At 33.4% G+C, this 22,965-nt stretch overlaps 1 protein-coding gene, 1 long non-coding RNA gene and 3 other non-coding genes across 5 annotated transcripts; 4 read left to right on the top strand and 1 right to left on the bottom strand.

Annotated features, from left to right (window-relative positions):
• Positions 1-6,350: 6,350 nt before the first annotated feature.
• LOC132626362 (uncharacterized) lies at positions 6,351-14,349 on the bottom strand. Its single transcript, XM_060341214.1, has 4 exons — positions 13,563-14,349; positions 7,802-7,894; positions 7,628-7,695; positions 6,351-7,497 (listed from the first exon to the last, which is right to left on the bottom strand). Exons 1-4 carry the CDS (start codon positions 13,701-13,703, stop codon positions 7,335-7,337), a joined length of 465 nt encoding a protein of 154 aa, XP_060197197.1. The 5' UTR covers positions 13,704-14,349; the 3' UTR covers positions 6,351-7,334.
• Positions 9,207-9,300, top strand: TRNAY-GUA (transfer RNA tyrosine (anticodon GUA)). Its single transcript has 2 exons — positions 9,207-9,243; positions 9,265-9,300. It is a non-coding gene; the product is annotated as a tRNA-Tyr (tRNA).
• Positions 10,259-10,352, top strand: TRNAY-GUA (transfer RNA tyrosine (anticodon GUA)). Its single transcript has 2 exons — positions 10,259-10,295; positions 10,317-10,352. It is a non-coding gene; the product is annotated as a tRNA-Tyr (tRNA).
• TRNAY-GUA (transfer RNA tyrosine (anticodon GUA)) lies at positions 11,315-11,408 on the top strand. The gene is made up of 2 exons: positions 11,315-11,351; positions 11,373-11,408. It is a non-coding gene; the product is annotated as a tRNA-Tyr (tRNA).
• A 5,011-nt stretch (positions 14,350-19,360) lies between the features above and the next one.
• Positions 19,361-22,573, top strand: LOC132629414 (uncharacterized). Its single transcript, XR_009578220.1, has 3 exons — positions 19,361-19,968; positions 20,843-20,893; positions 22,284-22,573. It is a non-coding gene; the product is annotated as an uncharacterized LOC132629414 (long non-coding RNA).
• Positions 22,574-22,965: the final 392 nt, after the last annotated feature.

Here is a 22,965-nt window from a genome sequence, read left to right on the forward strand (position 1 = left end):
CAATCATTTAAAAAAAAAAAAAAGTGGATATAACAAGTAGTCAAACAATATGATTGACTTTAATTGAATTTTGAATTATCTTAGTTTTTCTCAGAGTTATATAAATTTGAGCACCAATTAGCTAGTTTTGATGTAATTCCATCATTATTTTTTTAAAAAGGATGTAACAAGCATCAACACTATGGTTGACTCTAATTGAAATATTAAATTATCTCAAATTAGCTAAGTATTAGATATGATTGAGTAACAATTATCGGCTTTTAATTTAATTCAATCAACTTTTTAAAAAATAATAATGGATGTAACAAGTAGTTGACATTGTGATTGACTTTAATTAAAACATTTAATTATCTCAACTTATGAAGCATTAGATAGGATTAGATCGAATAAATATTTTGTAAGTGCTGATTTAATTAAATTAATTTAAGAAAATAAAAAATAGTGAATGTAACAATTAGTCAACACCGAGTTGACTTTAATGGAAATATTGAATTGTCTCAATTTAGCTAAGTATTAGATAGAATTGAATAACAATTAGCAAATTTCGATTTACTTCAATTTTTTTTTTTTAAAATAGCGTGTTTAACAGGTAGTCACACTATTGTTGACTTTGAATTAAAGATTTATTCTAGCAAGAATTTAGATAAGTATTAGATATAATTGAGGAACAATTAGCAAGTTTTAATTTAATTCAATCAATTTTAAAAAAAAAAAAAAAGAGACAAAAACTGGATGAAACAAGCAATCAACACCATGATTGACTGTAATTGAAATGTTTAGTTACTTCAATTTAGCTAAATATTATATAGGATTGAATCAATATTTTTACTAAATTTTGATTCAATTCAATCATTTTTTATATAAAATAAATGCAATTTCGTCAAAGAAAAATAGACAATTTTTGTATGTACTTTAGGACCTTTTTTATATTGTTTAAAAGATATTTATAGGGTACATTAACTTGTAGTTTGTATGATAGACCGTATATATAGGTTGACCAAATAACTAAATTAGGTGTATATATAATTTTTATTTTTTATTTTTTTTAAACAAACCACTAAGTAGACTTAGTGGATATTTTATAAGGAAACCGAACAAAAATAAACGAAAAACAAAAGAGTCTTAAAACAACAAACAAAAACAATTGTCAGCTAAGAAGCACCAAAAAAGCTTTCTAGCTCCATGCTATGTATGTATAAATTATATAAAAATATTAGAGGGAGATAAATTTATGGGTTCTAGGTATTGAAAGAATGAAAAGCTTAACTATGCTATGTGTAATAATTGCTTTGTCTTTGAGGAAAAAAATTTGAAGGGAAATACCACTTATTGGAGCCAAACCTTCATTAAGGGTAATTAAGACTTTTTAATAGGGTCGTGCCAAATTGTTTCATTTTGGGTTGTGCCAAATAGCAGCACCCATTTATTTTAGGGAAAAGGGTCAAATAATGCATAGGTTAGAGAGGCTTAGAATTTCAGTCAGAAACACCGACCTACATAACTAGTTTATCTATACCAACTAGATGGCCTATGCCCATGCTGCGCATGAGCCCAACACTTTGGATTATAATGTATCTATGTATATGTAGTTGTGTTTAGATGGTGATAATATATATATATGCTATGTTCAAAATACGATTAATATAACATTATAGTTTGTGCTCCGTATCTAAAGCTTTATTATATTCGTGTTTGCTACGAAAATTTATTAATACTTTTTAAAAGAGAAGACTTGTTTAAAAGAAAACTATTTTCCTCTCTTTGAGATAAAACAATAGCAATATTTAAGCATGAGTTGATACTTTCAATTTTAATTCGATTAATTTAAAGGTGTAAAGTACTTATTATTTTTTATCAAATTTTGATTTGAATAATTCTAATTCAAATTATTAAATTAATTTTACATGTTTAAAACGAAACAAAGTAGAAATTGATTTTCTATTTAAACGAAGAAATGCTATTTTTTTAATTTTTGGTAAATATTCTCGGTTTAGCTCATTTTACTTGTCATGTTGTCTTTTGCATGGGTTTTTAACGAAACGTGAATTAGAATTAGAATTTGACTAATTTACCTTATTCATTATTTGATCTCCATTTGATATTAATCTCTTTTCACATTTATTAGAGTAAGAATAAAAATGAAAAAGTAATTAAATTCTATCTTATTTTAAAATATAAATATTTAAAGTATATTTATTTAGTAAACATAACAAATAAATGGCATGGCGGAATAGCAAATACAACAATTAAATATCTAGATTAGATCTTATGCTAATATAATAAAAGAAAGGAAATTGTATGTATTTGCCTACTTAACCTTTTGAAGAAAAGTAATAATATAGGGTCCATGTTTTTTGCTGTGCAATAATTTCATTTGCTCCCACTAATGGGTTAATGCGCATGTGACAATGAATCCACTATTATTGACTTGATGGAGATACTTTGGGAATTATATGAATATTGTTTGATTTTTTAATATATGGGGTGCACGTTTTTTTTTTTTGACATTGCTTTTTTTTTAATATGGGGTCCACTTTTTTTTTTCATGAGTTTGGAGAGGGTGGGGTTCACTTTATTTTCATGAGTTTGGAGAGGGTGGGGTCCAGTTTTTTTCCTTTTTTTTTTTAATATTGCTTGGCATTTTTAGTATGGGGTCCACTTTTTGTTTTTTTTAAGAGTGACTAACGACGAAGCATGGGTAAACCGATGCTTCTATATAGTAGAAAAATAGAAATATATAATAAAGTATTTCTATCTACTTTTTAGAAGAGTTGGTAATATAAAGTATAAAATGTTATTTTTTTGCCCTTAAATTAAAAAGTGCGTGGGACCACGAAGGATGTTTTTGCCCTTAAATAAAAAAGTGGGACCAAAGGACGGACGACGATCTTGCTTATAAACCGGCTCTTCTATATAGTAGTAAAGTAATATATATATATATATATATATATATATGTATGTATGTATATTTCAAAATACAATTAATATAACATTGTAGTTTGTGCTCCGTATCCAAAACTTTATTATATTAGTGTTTGCTACGAATACAAAGTTGGCAAAAATTTATTAATACTTTTTAAAAGAGAAGACTTATTTAAAAAGAAACTATTTTCTCTCTTTGAGATAAAACAATAGCAATATTTAAGCATCAGTTGATACTTTGAATTTTGATTCGATTAATTTAAAGGTGTAAAATATTCTATTGTTAATGTATGTAGATTGGGCCTAAACAATACCTATTATTTTTTTATCAAATTTTGATTTGGATAATTCTAATTCAAATTATTATATTAATTTTACATGTTTAAAATGAAACAGAGTAGAAATTTAAATTTTCTATTTAAATGAAGAACTTCTCTTTTTTAATTTTTGGTAAATATTTTTGGTTTAACTCATTTTACTTGTCATGTTGTCTTTTGCACAGTTTTTTTAAGGAAACGTCAATTAGAATTATAATTTCACTAATTTACCTTATTAATTATTTGATCTCCATTTAATATTATTTTTTCTTTTATGACATTAATCTCTTTTCACATTTATTAGAGTAAGGAAAAAATGAAAAAGTAATTAAATTCTATCTTATTTTAATAAATAAGTATTTTAAGTATGTTGTTGTATAATAATTTCATTTGCTCCCACTAATGGGTTGATACGCATGTGACAATGAATCCATCATTATTGATTTAATGAGATACTTTAGAAATTACATGAATATTGCTTGATTTTTTAATATGGGATGCACTTTTTTTTTTTGACATTGTTTATTTTTTTAATATGGGATTCACTTTTTTTTTTTATTTTTTTATATTGCTTGATTTTGTTAATATGGGGTCCACTTTTTTTTTCCGTGAGTTTGGAGATGGTGGGTTTCACTTTTTTTTTTTAATATTGATTGGTGTTTAATATGGGGCCCACACTTTTTTTTTAAAATGGAACGGACGACGAAAAAGTGAGCCAACCAACTCTTCTATAAAGTTACTAGACGGTCTATGCCCGTGCTGCTCACGGGCCCAACACTTTAGATTATAGTGCATCTATGTGTATGTAGTTATGTTTGAATAGTGATAATATATATATATATATATATATATATATATATATATATATATATATATATATATATATATATATATATATATATATATATATATACGATTAATATAACATTGTAGTTTGTGCTCCGTCTATAAAACTTTATTATATTAGTGTTTGCTACGAATACAAAAATTGGCAAAAATTTATCAATATTTTTTAAAAGAGAAGACTTGTTTAAAAGGAAACTATTTTCCTCTCTTTGAGATAAAATAATAGCAATATTTAAGCATCAGTTGATACTTTCAATTTTAATTCAATTAATTTAAAGGTGTAAAATACTTATTATTTTTTTATCAAATTTTGATTTGGATAATTCTAATTCAAATTATTAAATTAATTTTACATGTTTAAAACGAAATAAAGCAGAAATTGATTTTCTATTAAACGAAGAAATACTATTTTTTAATTTTTGGTAAATATTTTCGGTTTAGCTCATTTTACTTGTCATGTTGTCTTTTGTATGGTTTTGTTTTTTTTAAGAAAACGCCGATTAGAATTATAATTTGACTAATTTACCTTATTCATTATTTGATCTCCATTTAATATTTTTTTTTACGACATTAATCTCTTTTCACATTTATTAGAGTAAGAATAAAAATAAAAAAGTAATTAAATTCTATCTTATTTTAAAATACTAGAAGACTTTTCTAAAAAATGCAACATCAATTAATCAAACTTTACTTCAATAAAATAAAAAATTTAACATGAATAGTAATGTAACTACTATTTAATATAATCTTCCCACATAAATTAAAAGTTGGTAGACATAAATAAAGGTTGGTGGAAGTTAATGAGATTGATAAATGATTGATGAGAGTAATTGTTAAAAATATTACCAACTTATGAGTTTTTTTTAACAAAATATTAACATATGGGTTAAATTTTGTATTTAAAAAAGTTGAAATCATACTTTTTGAATGATTTGGGTTCTAACCATGGTTTCAAACTATGACTAAAAATTAATGGTCAAACACTAGTTTGAAACCATGGTTTCAAAATTGATGGCCAAATGCCTACTTAAAAACAGTAAGGGTTGGTTGTGATTCCCTCACCCCATAACTGCACGACACAGTTTTTATTTTTTGAAAAAATGAATTAATTTTTAATTTTTATTAAGTTAATGTAAAAAATTTGTAATATTTTTAGGCTGCCACTTGGCATTTTATTGTGCTTACACTTGTTATTATATTATGCTTTTGCCTCTTCTATTATATATAGATAAATAACTATTTTAAGTATATTTATTTTAGTAAACATAACAAATAAATGATATGGCGGAATAGCAAATACAACAGTTCAATATCTAGATTAAATCTCAGGCTAATATAAAAAAAGAAAAAAATTGTATGGTTTGACTACTTAACCTTTTGAAGAAAAGCAATAATATGGGGTTCATGTTTTTTACTGTACAATAATTTCACTTGCCCCCACGAATGGATTGATACACATGTGACAATGAATCCATCATTATTGACTTAATGAGATACTTTGGAAATTACATAAATATTGTTTGATTTTTTAATATGGGCTGCACTTATTTTTTGGACATTATTAGTTTGCACTATTTATTTATATATATATATATATATTCAAAACACGATTAATATAACATTGTAGTTTGTGATCCGTATCTAAAACTTTATTATATTAGTGTTTGCTACGAATACAAAGTCTGACATTATTTGTTTTTTTAATGTGGGGTTCACTTTTTTTTTTTTTTTTTTAATATTGCTTGATTTTATTAATATGGGATCCACTTTCTTTCTTTTTTTCCTTGAGTTTGAAGATGGTGGGTTCCACATTTTTTTTTTAAATATTGGTTGGTGTTTAATATTAGACCCACACTTTTTTTTAATAGACGGACGACGAAGCATGGGTGTAGACCCATGCTTCTATATAGTTATAATATAATAATATAATAATATAATGTAAGAAAAAGGCAAACACTCAACCGTCACAAATGTCTTGAAATACCAACCGTTCATCGAATGTCGAGAGTATATACTACATGTAATATTTGCAAAGAGAAAGGGGGGCACTAGGGTGGTGGTCATGAGGAACACAACATGAAAGCAAATAACTAGGACACAACGCACATAGATCGTGATAATATGGGCTTCTATGAGGTAGAACTAGTAGAAGAAATGATGCACACTTCAGTCCAAAAGGTATATAAGTCACCAAACATCTTATAAACAACTTCAAAAGTTTCTTCCTCAACTTCATATTTTTTTAAATGGAGATGGAAGACGAAATTCACTCTTGGAACTCACTAAGTTCACCTTAAAATGTTATCAAGATTCCAAGGTACAAGCAAGATCAAGCAACAACGAAGCCATTTTCAAGGCAATTAGCATGAGCTCCCAAAAAAATTATAAGAAAAATGCTCATCGCGTAACTCCAAAGGTGAACAAAATTCATCAGTAGCTTTGAGTGGAAGTTCATTCTTGGAACACAACAAGATAGACATTCTATACTGTCCCGAAAACCATAGCTTTGGAAAGAATCAACAGCAACGACCTTAGCTCAGTTGGTAGAGCGGAGGACTGTAGTGGGGTTGCTGGTTCAAATCTGGCAGGCCAGATTGATTATGTTTTCTGCATCTCTATCAACTTTTCTATAATGCTTCACCAATGGTTGAGAGCTCACCCAACAAAAATAAACTAAATAACTCTAGAATGAAATAAGTATATTCTCTAGAATGAACTTTTCTTATAATTTGACTGAATCTCTTAGCTATCTAACTTCATTGCATTATTTCCCATTTGACTCTTGCAATCTCTCAGGGCCTATTCATGAATCTCTTTCGAATCACACCCACATAGAGTATTTGTTTCTTAAAGGTAACTCCCTGAACGGAATAATACCATCCTGGATATTCTCCCTGCCATCACTAAGTTATTTAGATTGAGTTTTAACCACATTGCCACTAAAATTATTTGATGAAAGATCAAGTCGTGTTAGGTTCATAAGGTTTTGAATTGACTCAGGAAGAGGACCTTGCAACTTAAAACTTTTAAGTCTAAATAACTTACTGATGAAAGGGAGAATATTCAAGATCGTATTGTTCCCTTCAGGGAACTACCTTCAAAGAACAAATACTCTGTGCAGGTGAACATGAATAGGCCCCAGGAGATTGGAAGAATCAAGCGACAAATAATGCAATGAAGTTAGGTAACCAAGAGATTCGGTCAAATTACCAGAAAAACTCCTCTAAGGTAATGTCTTCTTCATTCTTTTTAATCTAGTTTGTCGCTATTGCCATTACTGTCCGGCTTAATATGAGGGCGAGATTCAAGAAGGAATGACTTCAAGTGTTTGTAAAGCTCCTTCGGTTTCTCCATGTTAATTGCATGACCTGCGTCCTTTATTACCGCGAGTTGGGCATTCTCGCCTAAATGCCTGCACCAACAAAGCAAGTTTGGACAATACGCTAAGCTAGTCGTTTAATTCTTGTAAACCAGAGGAGATTGAAGGGAGAGAGATTTGAAACGGAAAAGGAAATGAGCTAGTTTGGTTTTGTAAGATTGACCTTTTTAATCTGCGAGCCAATTCCAGTGGGAATATCTGATCATATTCTCCCCATACTATCAATGTGGGCTGCATAAAGGAGGTGCTCACAGTTGAGAGAGCTCAAAGAACTAATAACAAGAGCGATAACTGTTGAACTTTAAGTGGCAGAGATGAGACCATAGTTTATACGAACCTGAGTAATCTTAGGAAGATCAGCGAACTTTCTCTTGTTGTATAATGTTTCTATCAACTCCTTTCTTTCTTGATGATTAACTGTGCACATCACCTGCAAGAACAAGAGAAAAAAACACGTAAATACCAACTTCAGGTTGAACAATTGTGACATATAGTGTAACTTCTTGTACTAATGAGAAGCCAAACATAGCTGTAATTGAGAAAATTCTACTAACTGAAAGCCTTAGAGTTGATCTCACAAATCACTTAATCAAACTAGAGGAGAAAGTGCATGCTATATTAACTATAGCTTGGGTGGAAATTCATTCTTGGAACAAAACAAGATAGACATGTATTAATGTTCTCAAAACTATAGCATTGAGAAGAATCAATAGTAGGGTGTAAACCTTTCAGATATCCTTAGGTCGCTGGTTTGAATCCGGCAGGTCGGATTGATTCTTTTGCCATCTTCTTTTCCTATTTATTTTTTTAAAATTATTATTATAATCTGGAGAAGAGGGGTTTGCCATATAATATAGTCCCACTCACAAGAGTGTATGAACAGTATTTATTACTATTTCTTTAGCAATAGCAACCTATAAATTATATTCTAGTGTCAGAAGCGTGAGATTCCCTGCAATTTCTTAATCCAGGCCTTACAATTTCAGTGAGAAACCTAGACCCACAACAACTAGCTTCTTTATTCAATGTAAAAAAACAACAAGCACCCAACTGTCACAAACGTCATGAAACACCAATCGTTTATCAAATTTCTAGAATATATACTACATATAATCTTTGAGAAAGAGAAAGGGGGCACCAGGGTGTTGAGGGGAAGGAAAGGGTTTAAATAGACAAACAGACAACACAAACTTGAAGTCCAATACTTATGCGTGATAATGCAGAAGGAATACCTAGAGATAAAGTAGTTGTGCAAAAGGAACAACATGAGAACAAATAATTAGAAGGATGCAATGGAGCAGAACTGGTAGAACAAATAACGATCAATTCAGGCCAAAAGGTAAAGAAGTATACTAAACATTTTATAAACAATTTTAGAAGTTCCTTCCTCAACTTCATATATTTGAAAATGGAGATTGAAGACAAAAGTCATTCTTGGAACTCACTAAGTAAGATATGATATCAGGATTCCAAGGTACGGGCAAGATCAAGCAACAACCAAACTAGTTTCAAGGCGTTAACATGAGCTCCCCTTTTTTTTAATAAGGAAAAAAGCCTCATGCTCATGCAATGGGCTACTGTTATCATGAGCTTCCCAACTTTAAAAGGTCATTGCACAACTCTATTACACTGGTAGACAATATTCAGTGGTAGCTATGAGAGGAACTTCATTCTTGGAACAAGACAAGAGAGACAACTTTTAATGTTTTCAAAACCATAGCATTGGAAAGAATCAACAGTAACCGACCCTAGCTCAGTTGGTAGAGCGGAGGCTTGTAGTGGGGTGTAAACCTTTCAGATATCCTTAGGTCGCTGGTTCGAATCCGGCAGGTCGGATTAATTCTTTTGCCATGTTATTTCTCTTTTTCTTTAATTATTTTAATCTGGAGAAGAGGGTTTTGCCGTATAAAATACTCCCACTCTGACAAGAGGTGCATGAAAAGAACTTATTGCCATTATTTTTGGAGATAGCAACTTATAAAAAAAAAAACAAATAGTCTTGTGTCAGTAGTGTGAGATTCCCTGCAATCTTCAATTTCTTAATCCAGGCAGAGCCTTAAACTTTCAGTGAAAAACACAGACCCGCAACAACTAGTTTCTCTATGCCAATGTAAGAAAAAGCAAGCACCCAACATCATAAATATCTATACTAATCATTTATCAAATTTCAAGAGTTTATATAGACAAACAGACAGCAAGAACTTTAAACCGATACTTAGGCGTGACAATGCAGAAAGAATGCCTGCTTGTTCAAACAATGCAGAATGAATGCCTAGAGAACAAGTAGTGGCGCAAAAGGAAAAACATGAGAACAAATAACTAGATGGATGCAATGCACATAGGTCATGATTCATGACAATTTGGGATTCTTTGAAGCACAACTGGTAGAAGAAATAATGTACAGTTCAGGCCAAAAGGTAGATGAGTCACCAAACAACTTATAAATGATTCTTCCTCAACTTCATATTTTTGAAACTGTAGATGGAAGACTAAATTTATTCTTGGAACTCACAAAGTAAGATCACCTTATAATGTTATCAAGACTCCAAGTCAAGGTACAGGGAGGATCAAGTAATAACCAATCTAGTTTCAAAGCATTAGCATGAGCTCCGCCCTTCTTTTTCATTTTTTTGATAAGTAAAAAAAATGTTCATGCTCATGCAATAGGCATTCTTGATAACACTGGAGGACAATATTCAGCAGTGCTTTGAGAGGGGATTCATTCTTGGACTAAAACAAGATAGACATTTTATAATGTAGTCAAAACCATAGCATTGGAAAGAATCAACAACAACCGACCTTAGCTCAGTTGGTAGAGCGGAGGACTGTAGTGGGGTGTAAACCTTTCAGATATCCTTATGTCGCTGGTTCGAATCCGGCAGGTCGGATTTTGATTCTTTTTTCCATCTTCTTTTTTTTTTTTTTTTTTTTAATAATTTCTAATCTGGAGAAGAGGGATTTCATATAATATACTCTCACTCTGACAGGTGGTGCATGAAAAGAATTTATTACCATTTTCTTTGGCAATAGCAGCTTATAAAACTATATTCTTGTGTCTGTAGTGTGAGATTCGCTACAATCTTCAATTTCTTAATCCACGCAGAGTAAACATTTTAATGAGAACCCATACCCTTAACAACTAGCTTCTATAAACCAATGCAAGAAACAACAACCACCCAATTGTCACAACTGTCTTCGAATACCAATCGTATATCAGAATTCATGAGTATATACTAGTACATAATAATTTTGAAAAAGAGAAGGGGGCACAGGTACTGGTGCAAAAGGAACAACATGAGAGCAAATAACTAGAAGGATGCAATGCGCATAGATCATGACAATTTGTGCTTCTTTGGAGCCAGAACTGGTTGAAAAAACAATATACACTTCAGGCCAAAAGGTAAATATAAACCAACAAACATCTTAGAAACAACTTTAAGAAGTTTCTTTCTCAACTTGATATAATTGAAGTTGTAGATGGAAGACGAAATTCATTCTTGGAACTCACTGAATTTCTTCTAATACACATTGATCAAACTCTTTGAGACTGCATTGTATGTCTATTTGAAAAAAGACGGGAAAGAAAAGAGTTGTAGCAGAAGGTATAAGAAAATGTAATGGTGCAAAAGAACATCATGAAAGGTAGCAAGTATGATACCAAAACCGGTAGAAATAACTAATAGTAACATTTTTTAGGCCAAAATCCAGAAACTAACCAAGTATATACAAATAATCCAAAAAAATTTCCTCAAATTCACATTTGTGAAATGGTGGATGGATAATATACATTTTTGGAATTTAATAAGATAGATCACCCTATAATATTATCAACTAGGCAGGGTTTATACAACCGATCTTATCTCAGTTGGTAGAGAGGAGGACTGTAGTAGGGTGTAAACCTTTCAGATATCCTTAGGTCGCTGGTTCGAATCTGGCAGGTCGGACAAAATTGTTTGTTTTCAATAATATTCTTTAGGCATTTTTCTGGAGGAAGAGTGTCTTAAAGTCAGATCACCTTATGATATTATCAAGACTCCAAGTCAAGGTACAGGGAAGAACAAGCAAATAGCAATAGCCAATCTAGTTTCAAAGCATTAGCATGAGCTCTGCCCCTTCTTTTTCCTTTTTTTGATAAGTAAAAAATGTTTATGCTCATGCAATAGGCATTCTTGATGACAATGGAGGACAATATTCAGCAGTGCTTTGAGAGGGAATTCATTCTTGGACTAAAACAAGATAGACATTTTATAATGTTGTCAAAACCATAGCACTGGAAAGAATCAACAACAACCGACCTTACCTCAGTTGGTAGAGCGGAGATATCCTTAGGTCGCTGGTTCGAATCCGGCAGGTCGGATTTTGATTCTTTTTGTCATCTTCTTTCTCCTTTTTTTTATAATTTCTATTCTGGAGAAGAGGGATTTCATATAATATACTCTCACTCTGACAGGTGGTGGATGAAAAGAATTTATTACCATTTTCTTTGGCAATAGCAGCTTATAAAACTATATTCTTGTGTCAATAGTGTGAGATTCCCTGCAATCTTCAATTTAACCCATACCCACAACATCTAGCTTCTATATACTAAAGTAAGAAGCACCCCATTGTCACTAATGTCATCAGATACCAATCATATATCAGAATTCAAAAGCATATACTACACAATAATTTTGAGAAAGAGAAGGGGGGCACAGGTAGTGGTGCTAAAGGAACAACATCAGAGCAAATAACTAGAAGGATAACACATGTAGAACAAGACAATTTACCCTTCTTTGAAGCCAGAACTGGTCAAAGAAATAATATACACTTCAGGCCAAAAGCTAGATAAATCAACAAACATCTTAGAAACAAATTTAAGAAGTTTCTTTCTCAACTTAATATAATTGAAGTTGTAGATGGAAGACAAAATTCGTTCTTGGAACTCACTGAGTGTCTTCTAATACACATTGATCAAACTCTTCAGACTGCATTGTCTGTCTATTTTAAAAAGAGAGGGAAAAAAGAGTTGTAGCAGAAGGTATACAGAAAAAGTAATGATGTAAAAGAACATCATGAGAGCAACAAGTATGAATACCAGAACCAGTTGAAATAACTAATAAAAATTTTCAGACCAAACTCCAGAAACTCACCAAGCATATATAAATAATCCAAAAGTTTATATCTCTCAATTTCATATTTGTGAAATGATAGATGGACAATATACATTCTTGGAATTTAATAAGATAGACCGCCTTATAATATTATCAACTATGCAGGGTTTATACAACCGACCTTAGCTCAGTTGGTAGAGCGGAGGACTGTAGTAGGGTGTAAAATTGTTTTTTCAACAATATCTTCTTGGCATTTTTTCTGGAGGAAGAGTGTCTTAAAGTACATCCCCAATGTGGCGGGAGGTACACATAAAGCTATTTTTTTTAACAGTAGGCATAAGACTGATTTATAATCCTCAATTCTTCTATCTTGACCAGTACTCTTAAAAGTTCAGTGAAAACCTCAAGACCTTCAAAAATCCTACTTTCCCCACCACGCAACAAATTAATCGCCAAGAAATTCAAGGTAGAAAAGATAAATTTCAATTGCTCATCTTTATACCTAGTGCTTAATCTGCATAAACACTGATTAGATAGTCATGTAAATGGAAATAAATTCCATCACTACCATTAATAAAATCAGTGGAAATAAATCTTCAAGAATCTTGATTTCCCGCTAATCAATCATCATTTTGAACCACTAAAATCTAAATAACCAAGCTAACAAAGATGATTATGGTTCATTCTAGGCATCCAAGATTCAATCTTTATACCTAATATGTGAACAAGATAATATTCATTTTAGGCATCCAAGTTTCAATCTTTATACCTAATATGTGAACCAGATAGTTTTCATTCATTCTAGGCATATAAGATTCAATCTTTATACTTAATATGTGAACGAGATAATTTTCTTCTTCATTCTAGGAATCCAAGATTCTTTATACCTAATATGTGAACTGCACACACGAAATGATCGAACAATCATGTAACTTGAACTAAATTCCTCCATCACCTTAAATAAAATCAGTGAGAAAAAGGATATAGAAGTGTAAATCCGAGACTTACATCGATAAAATCATTGAGGAAACAAGAAGGAACATTCTTGGCAGGCTTATAATATGACAATTTCATCAACTGCCTCAACTTCTCAGGACTCTGTGGCAACAAAACTGAAACAGCTTCCTCTACACTCTTCACTTGAAACATCCCATTTTACATATGTTTTTCCTCAAGACAAACACCAGAACATCCTAAAACCAATTTCTCCACTGCATCAGGGAACTGAGCAGCCATACTATACCCCACAAAACCACCATAACTCAACCCCACAACTATCATTTTCTTAACCCCATAACCTTCCATAGTCCTCATAACACACTGACCCTGAAAATGTTCAGTTCTTTCAGGCCTAGTAGTATAAGATTCACCAAAAAACAACAAGTCAGGGACATAAAGATTGAATTTTGATGATAAGGGTGTAATGAATTCACTCCATTGCCACATTGCATTGGCTCCAATTCCATGAATGAGAATCAAATTGGTTTTTTTTTCTTTGTGTGTTTTGGGTATCCAGCAATGCATAATAGTGCCATCGCCTAAGTCTTTTGTGGAAGATTTTAAGCCTGAATTTGAAAAAGAGTATTTGAAGCACCTGTTTCTTGATGCAGTGAAGCTGCAACACTTGGCCATATCCTATTGGAAATCCAATAACAATCTGAAAAATTTGCTGGATTTCAATTGCTGTATGTCCAAAACAAAAGTATTGAGAGAAACAAAGGTGTTCCACAGGGAATGTAGGATTTTGATTTTTGTTCCTGTCAGAGTATATGCTTCACTAGTTAAATTTATTGATTTTTTTAGAGTATTTTATTTACTTCCTCCACTCATTATTCTTGTCACTCTATGCTTCAATGATGCATGTTTTGGGGGCGAGGGGGGTGGGTGTCCCAATAGGTTAAAAAGAAGGGAAAAGGATCACATTCGCCCCTTTACTATTGAAAAAAGTTTAATATCTGTTCGTTATACTATCAATCCATATATACACCTAATGTTATAAAAGTGACTCAAATTTGTCCTCTATCCGTTAACCCCATCCATTTTAGCCACAAGAGTTTTCAATTCACCACACCTACACTTCTTCTTCCATCACAGGAACACTATATTGGAGTATTCTTAAGTAAACCAAAAGGGAAAAAGCGGATGACTCAGGAATACTATATTGAAAATTAAAGGTATTGTTTATTTTTATTTTTAAAGAAATGGAAGATCGGTAAATGATTTATGTTAGTCGTGATGGTACACAGAGGCGAATTCAGAATTTAGACTTTATGGGTTTAATTTTAAAATTCTTAGGGTTGAATCCATTATATTTTGAAAGTTAAGAGTTCATATATACTACTATTGAAATAATTTTAGTAATTCTTTACACATAAATTTATGCTCCGCGTCAATTGAACCCCTACCTACAAAGGTAGATACACCTCTAATGGTACATATGATGAAGATGTTGGTGAATTTGGGTGGTGGTAGAAGAAGAGGGATTGATGTGTTAGTTGACATGTCATGTGGCTACAATGGATGGGGTTAATGGAGGAAGGGCACATTTGAGCTACTTTAATAACATTAGGGACATATATAAACTGATAGTATATAACGTTAGGTGTATATTTCAATAGTAGATGGGAAAATACGACCCTTTTCCCTAAAAATAACTATTGATTTAATTAGCCTTCTTTGCTAAATTTGTATAACTTCTTACTTAATTCTATTTAACGTTATTTAATACTCCCCCGTCTCATTTTAACTGTCGTTTAGATATTTGTCCCAAAATAGTTACTATTACTTTAGAAATTTAAGACTAAAGTGTTACACCCCGCACTTTTAGAGCATGAGCATGCCACGTACTTCACTGTAGTAATGGAGTATCGGAGACGTCCCATGAAGTTTTGGAAGGTACAAGCCATGGGAAGTACGTAACAACAAAGTAAAAGATGAATTACAATTTCGTAAGTCGTAATCGGGAAAGACAATTTTGAAACACAAGAACATGACCATTATCAAGTATAATAAATTATAAATATCATGTAGGGGGAGTTTTGGAAGATTCCAGGACCAAGCAAATCAATAAAAATAAGTTTGTCAAAAATTTGGAACAAGTTGGCAGAATTAAGGACAGAATTTTGGGTCAACTTTGGAGGGGTATATCTCCAAGTATATGGGGGAGTTTTAAGGTGTTTCAAAAGTCTAAAATGAAGTTCGTTGAGTCTAGTATCCAACACAATAAACCTTTCATCGATACGATGTCGGAATAGAGAATTATGGACGTTACAAGTTATGCGGGCAGATCAGAAACAACACTGCTACAGTGATGCCGACTTTGACACCCTATATAAGGGGGGGGGGGGGGGAAACCCCATTTTTTTGGTCATACAATCTCCCAAATATTCCAGAAAAATCAGCAACTAAATAGAGCATATTTACCTCATAAAAGTGAGGATTTTGAGTAATTTCGAGTGACGGAATATTAATCGAGGTCCAGGTAACGTGTAGTCGCGATTATAGTTTTGTCTTGCGTTGGAATTGGCTGGATTCAAAGTGAATATTGAAGATATTGCTGCTCCAGCAAGAATAAGGTATGAATCTCTTCTTATTAATATTGATTTCAGTTTATTTACGGAGATAGAGTTATGAAATGATCGTATAATGAACTGTTGTTGGAGAAATTGAATAAACATCATGTGGGATGTTTATGGAGCATCTTGGTGTTGATATTATTGTTGTTGATGTTGGTATTGTTGTTATTGTTGTTGGTTATTGGATTGTGATTTCGGGCTAGGCATATAAACAGGGGAGGTGTTGGCCGAATTTTGGCAGATTATAAATGGATTTATTTGAAGGACTAAGACAAGCGTATAACGATGAGTCTAACGATTGTGTGAATCCTCTTAAATGTAGACTTGCGAGCTCGGACAAATAAGTGTAGATAATTGGAGGCTGAACAGGTATGTTAAGGCTAGTCCCTTTCTTCTAAAGGCATGATTCCTTTCTTATGAATCCAATAGGTGTTTTCCAAATGTCCCATGATCCCTTTATGTGAATCCATAAATGTTTTCCAAAAACATTCTTATTCTCAAAAAGCTGGAAATTCACGATTCATAGAGTTTATGATTCAAAGGCATGGCTTCTTTCTTGATAATCCATAAATATTTTTCAAAATGTCCCTATTTTCCGAGTCAAAGATTTATGATTCTATAAGCTTTTATGACAACAACAACGGACATGTTTTTACAATATGAATGACGATGTTAAAGATGAGAATGTTTCTATGATGATTATGATGGTGACAATTTTAATTCTAGAAATTTCAAAGCTTATGATGTTAATACTATTATGAGATTATTGAGATTATTCCATGATTTTCTCGATTTTATTCATTGTTGTTGATCTCACCTTATAATAATTGTTCCTTCAAGGTGAGATATAGCGATGATGATAATTCCATAATGAAAATCGGAGGTTACCGACCTTATGTCATTCCGAAGTATTTATAGCTTTTATTTGGCTCTCATGCATGCTTTATATATATATATATATGTGAATGTATTTTACTACACCGAGCCGCGCTATAGTCGGCTGGGTACGGCACCTATTGTACAACCACTGATCAGTTGGTATTACACACCGAGTCCCAAAAGGGCTGGGTACGTTACACACCGAGTCCCGAAAGGGCCGGGTACGTTACACACCGAGTTCCGAAAGGGTCGGGTACATTACACACCGAGTCCCGAAAGGGCCGGGTACGTTACACACCGAGTCCTGAAACGACCGGGTACATTATGATGATGATATTATATATATATGTATATAAGAAAAAAAAAATTAAAGGCTAAGCATGCATGGCATCCGCCTTATGAGGCATCCAAATGTACAGGTTATCTCTTTTATTCCATGTTACCTTCCATATCTATATTATGTTGTTATGCATGCCTTACATACTCAGTACATTATTCGTACTGACGTCCCTTCTTGTGGACGCTGCGCTCATGCCCGCAGGTAGGCAGAGAGACGGATCAGACTCGTAGGTCTTCTATCAGCGGATTCTCAGGAGCACTCCACTTTCTTCGGAGCTGCAATCTATTTGGTATTGTCCTTATGATCATTTGTATTCCATGTAGAGGCTCACAGACATGTGTGTACAGTTAGATGTTTTATAGCTCCACCGGTTCATAATGTTGTATAATATATTAGTGGCCTTGTCGGCCTTATTTTGAGCTCTTGATACTTTACTGTTAGCCTTGCCGGCTTTATGATATATGTTATGTTGTGGCGACCTTGTCGGTCCGCATATGAACATATGTGCTGAATGATTGGATATTCCTATGTTGGGCCTTTTCTGCATGCAGGTGTTCTTTAAGTTATGATTTATAATGTTCAAAGTAACGGATAAGTCAGGTGGTTCCCGGCCTACGGGTCGGAGCCCGTCATACTCCTGGTAGGGGTGTGACATAAAGTTGGTAGTTATTTCCAACTATACATTTAATATTAGAGAAGTTTGCATAAATTTTAAGAGAAAAAATTAGCATGTCTTTATTAAATAGGATAACTTAGTAAAATAATGGACGTGGAAAAAAACTAAAGTGACAGTTAAAATGAGACGGATGGAGTAATACTTAGTGTTACTTAACACTACTTATAATGTAATTAGACTTGATCATACTGTTATTTCTAAGTGTTCAAACCTGTAACTTACTGAAATTAGTAAGTTACCAGTAATGTACCAAAACTAGTAACTTTGCAATAATTTACTAAAACCAGATTCTGTTTTTGTTATAAAAAATCAAAACACGTCAAAGACAGAAATTAGATGAAACAAAAAATTTCCGAGCCTACAAATTTCTTGTGTATCCTTAAGAAATCTAAACCCCCCACAGTTGCCAAGGTTAATGGATTAATTTCTTCCAGGATAGAACAAAAAACTATTCTGCAATAGCGGCAATGCAAATTGCAGAACTTCGGCGAATTCAAAGGGTGGCAGCAAATCACATTGGACACTTATGTTTTTGCTTTGGAAAAATATGCAGAATGCAGAAGAGAGAGGGGAGTAAAAAAACACACATTTTTAGTTCGAATTGTTTTTTTCAGTAATGAAAACTGAGGCAGAGCCTTGAAAATTATAGCCACAGGTATCAGAATTTAGGAAAATAAGTAATGGCATTTAGAAAATAAATTTGGTCCAAAAAAATTATCAATCAATCAGATCGAAGCTGAAACCGAGAGACGACAACGACGCGAGGGGAGTCCCTCTTCCCAACTCTTTAAGAGCTAGAAGAGGTGATTCTATATATAAGCACACAACCCCCTAGCAATGAGGGACAAAGTGCCTTTGCACAATGAAATTTATTTGAATTTCATTTCCCTCTATTTTATTTTGCCACCATTTCCCAATTCACACTACACTCATCTTTAAAGCCCATGTCTTTAAAGCCTAACACATGCTCTTCCTTCTTTTTAATCCTACCCTTGTTATTCTTCTTCTTTTTCTTACTTAATTCTACTTAATAATTTATTATACTGCTTAATCCTATTTACTGCCTCGACTAATCAAATCGTAGAAATTCTACTAATCAAATCGTACAAATTCTACTGTACTGTTTAACCTGTATGCACTTAAGGAGGGGGGGGGGGGGGGGGGGTCCAAATCTTGCAACTCCTAATACGAAAAAGAAAAAAAAAACTTGGACAATGTGTTGGGAAGCCAATTTTTGATTGGTGGTGAATTGTAGGAGTCCGCAACTTAAATAACCCAAAAAGTGTCAAAAGGTACCAAAATTGTTACATCCCGTATTTTTGAACGTCGGATTAATTATAAGTTGAGGTGGGGCCCACACGTCAAGATTTTTTTTGGGACATGTGACAAATTATATGAATCACATATGTGAAGTTAAACACAACTCAAGAAGGACCCTTGGGCCAAATCAAAGTGGAAGTCCTCCAAACGAATATTTTTAAGAAAACGTTTTCGGGTGACCTGACTTTGGGGGGCAAAAACGGTATTATAAGTTTGGAATTTGGAAAAATACCAAGAAATAGAAGTTGTAGATAATTGAATTATCTTTCCAACCATAGGTCGTGGGTTCCCAGGTGACGTCGGGACAAGGAGATATGGACGTTTTAATGCAGAAAGGTTAGTGGGCTAGGCCCAATCCGAGCCCAACCGGGTTAGGCCCATTACCCAAGTTTTTATAAGTGAAAATTTCGGCCTTCCTCCTCATTTTAAGACCTGTAACAACCAGAAAATTCTGGAAAGAGAGAGAGAGGAGCTTTGGAGAGAAGAAAAACTAATTTTGACCAAAATCCGAGCCCCGAATCCCGAAGCCCATGAAGGGAAAAGTGTTGTACGCTGCGTTGTCTTCAATTTGAGCTAAAAATCAACCAAGGAGGAGGGTGATAACGTGGTGGCTGAATTCTTAAGGTATGAATAAGGTTCCTTTTCATTGCTAACAAGTTTATTTAAAGTTTTAACGGATTAGAACGGGAAAATAGCGATATAAATTCGTCCGTTGGCATTGTGAATTATGGAATGAGATTTGAAGAGAATTTTTGGATGAAAATAAATGTAGTTCACTTGTATAATGTGGAGGAAAAATGGTTTAAGATGGCATGAAAAATTGTTGGAAAATGATTATAGGAACTTATGTGATTTTAATGTAATTTTATGTAAATATGGAAATGAAGTTTTAAATGTGAATGGCTATGTTGGTTGGTGGATTTGGAGGGATGTAAGTCCATATTAGCATGAAAGGTTGGTTGTTAAGTTGTTATGGGAAGTTTTGTGATTTTATGGTAGATTTATGTAATTATGAAAATGGAATTGTTAAGGTGTAAATTATGATTATGGTTGATGAAATTGGAAGATGGAAATATGTTATGAATATGTAGGTTGAAGATTTGAAGTTTTGGGTGAATTATGTTTTGGTGGAAAGTTTGTATATTTTGTATATCTTGTGAATATTTCGTAGAAATGATATGAAATATTTCCAAATTATATTGTGATGATCTAGATGATGAATGTGAAACCATTGAGGTTAGTTTGGAAATTGAAGTTGAAATGAAGGTTATGACATTATGTTGGGAAGATAGCTAGTTAAGTTATATTGTGTTTACAGTGATTGTTGTTGTTGTTTATGTTGTTGTTGGGTTGTTGTTGATTGTTTTGGCCGAGTTAAATTCTCGGGGATGCTATATGTATAGGGGAGATGCTGCCCAAATTTATGTAGGCAATTATGAATAAAGATTGAATACTTAAAGATTGGAAATTGAGAATTGGTAAATGTGACCAATTGCAGATTTTGGGCGAAACGGGAATTGAATTTGGAAAGGCGTAAAGAGCATACAAGGTATGTAAAGCTATCCCGATTATTCTTTTGGCATGTCCTAGGTATACTAGGATCGGATTCGAGCCTCGGAAAGTATTCTGCTCATCGGAATCCGCATTTGAAAATACCCCTTTTTCATTCAATGGAATTGAACCCTATAAGTATGCTTTATTGAAAGAATTGTGCAAACTTCCGCAAATTGTTTAGAAAATTATGGAATGTCCCCAGAATCTCCGTAGGTGACTTTATAAGCTTAAAATACGTAATTTGAGCCCACCGCTTCGTTTGTCCCGAGGTGGGCCCACTATTTCCGATTTTATCCTTTTAGTGGTTATGACTTGTCTTCGAGCGTTTTTTTTAAAGAAATGTTTTTAACTACGCTTGTAATTACTAAATAAAACTTGTTTTAAATATTCCATTAAGTCTTGTAAAACTGTTTCGGAACTTGGAAACGAACTTAGAAAGATTATGCTTCTGTAATCCATTATGACATCCGAAATACACTCATTATGATTCTGTCCGATTTCATTATTTCGATTTGTCATCCGATAGGTCTTATTGAGTCTCTGGAAATATATGACATTCGTTTGAATTATTTTGATAAGCCCCATAATGTATTTTGAAACATGAAAATGATTACAAAAAGCTTATTTTGACATATGCTATTGGGATATCCGAAATGCATACACTATGATTACTGCTCCGCTTCTGTCATATGGTTTGTCATCTGAATTATGCTACTGAGTCTCCGTAAATGTGCTATATTTTAATTTGCATTAGTTTCTCACTACTCCATTCGTGGATGCCCCAATGTTTCCCACACTGAGCCCGGGCCAGGATATGTTGTCAAGCGTATTCCTCTGCATTGTTCGCCGTGCCTCGATGTGAGGGGGCAGGTATACATGTACATGGGTTGTGGAGTATGTTGTGCCATGTACACACTCTGATATGATATGATATGATCTGATATGGCCATCTGATATGATATGTTATGTTACGGGGTTATCCCCTATTCTGCTCCTTATGTGTGGTGGCACCAGCGTCGGGGGGTGGCCACGTTCTGTTTGCCGAGTCCCTTGGAAGGGGTCGGATATGATATGGTATATGTTTCTGTACACACTCCTCATGTTTCGAAAATATGCATTTGATACTTCGGATGTTACACTCACTTCTCTGTAAGCTCTGTTTCGGTTATGATCTTGTTCCATAATGGGACCAGGTACGACATATGTTTCCAGCGAATATTATTTATGCTATATGATCAGCATTTTGCTAATCTGGATATTCAGTTCATTTTCTGTATCTTCTGCTTCGATTATGACTTTGTTTACTACGTTCCGTGCTTTACATACTCAGTACATATTTCGTACTGACCCCCTTCCTTCGGGGGCTGCGTTTTCATGCCGCGCAGGTACAAACGACAGGTTTGCTGATCCGCCCGCTTAGGACTTTATTCTGCTATTTTGGAGTGCTCCTTTATCCGGAGCCCATATTTTGGTACAGTCTTCTGCTATCGTATATATGTACATTATTCAGGGGTACGACGGGGCCCTGTCCCGTCTTATGATTCTGTTATGTTCTGTAGAGGTCTGTAGACATACTTGTGTGGGTTCTGTATATGTTTTGGATGATATGATCTGTGACAGCCTTATCGGCTTCCATGTACTATGTCGGTTCATTTATGATAATTACTAACGCCAATTGATTTTTTTTCATTTAAAAATATTCTGCTGATATGCTAGTTTGGGTTATTGGGTACGTTTGGGTGTCCAGCACGGACACTAGTCGCGGCCTACGGAGTTGGGTCGTGACAAAAGTGGTATCAGAGCAGTTCGTCCTCGGAATGTCTACAGACCGTGTCTAGTAGAGTCTTGTTTATCGGTGTGTTGTGCACCACATCTATAAACAGGAGGCTACAGGGCATTTAGGGTGTTACCTTTCTTTGAATCTTAGATCGTGCGATAGAGCCAGCTGTAGGAAATGAATTCCTTTTTTTATTAACCCTTGATTTCAGCTGGAGGACGGTATCGACGTAAGACAGCGACTGATGATATTGGAAGCTGCACAGTACACAGGTAAGTAATGGTATGAAA

The sequence above is a fragment of the Lycium barbarum genome, chromosome 2 (assembly GCF_019175385.1).
Source record: "Lycium barbarum isolate Lr01 chromosome 2, ASM1917538v2, whole genome shotgun sequence".
NCBI lineage: Eukaryota > Viridiplantae > Streptophyta > Magnoliopsida > Solanales > Solanaceae > Lycium > Lycium barbarum.

What these genes read in the sequence shown, in the direction of transcription:
- LOC132626362 (XM_060341214.1), bottom strand. Translation starts at nt 13,703, where the DNA reads ATGTTTCAAGTGAAGAGTGTAGAGGAAGCTGTTTCAGTTTTGTTGCCA. An exon ending in TCCTCAATGATTTTATCGAT is followed by an intron (nt 7,895 to 13,562) that starts GTAAGTCTCGGA and finishes TTGTTCTTGCAG; the next exon opens with GTGATGTGCACAGTTAATCA. An exon ending in ATCTTCCTAAGATTACTCAG is followed by an intron (nt 7,696 to 7,801) that starts GTTCGTATAAAC and finishes TCCTTTATGCAG; the next exon opens with CCCACATTGATAGTATGGGG.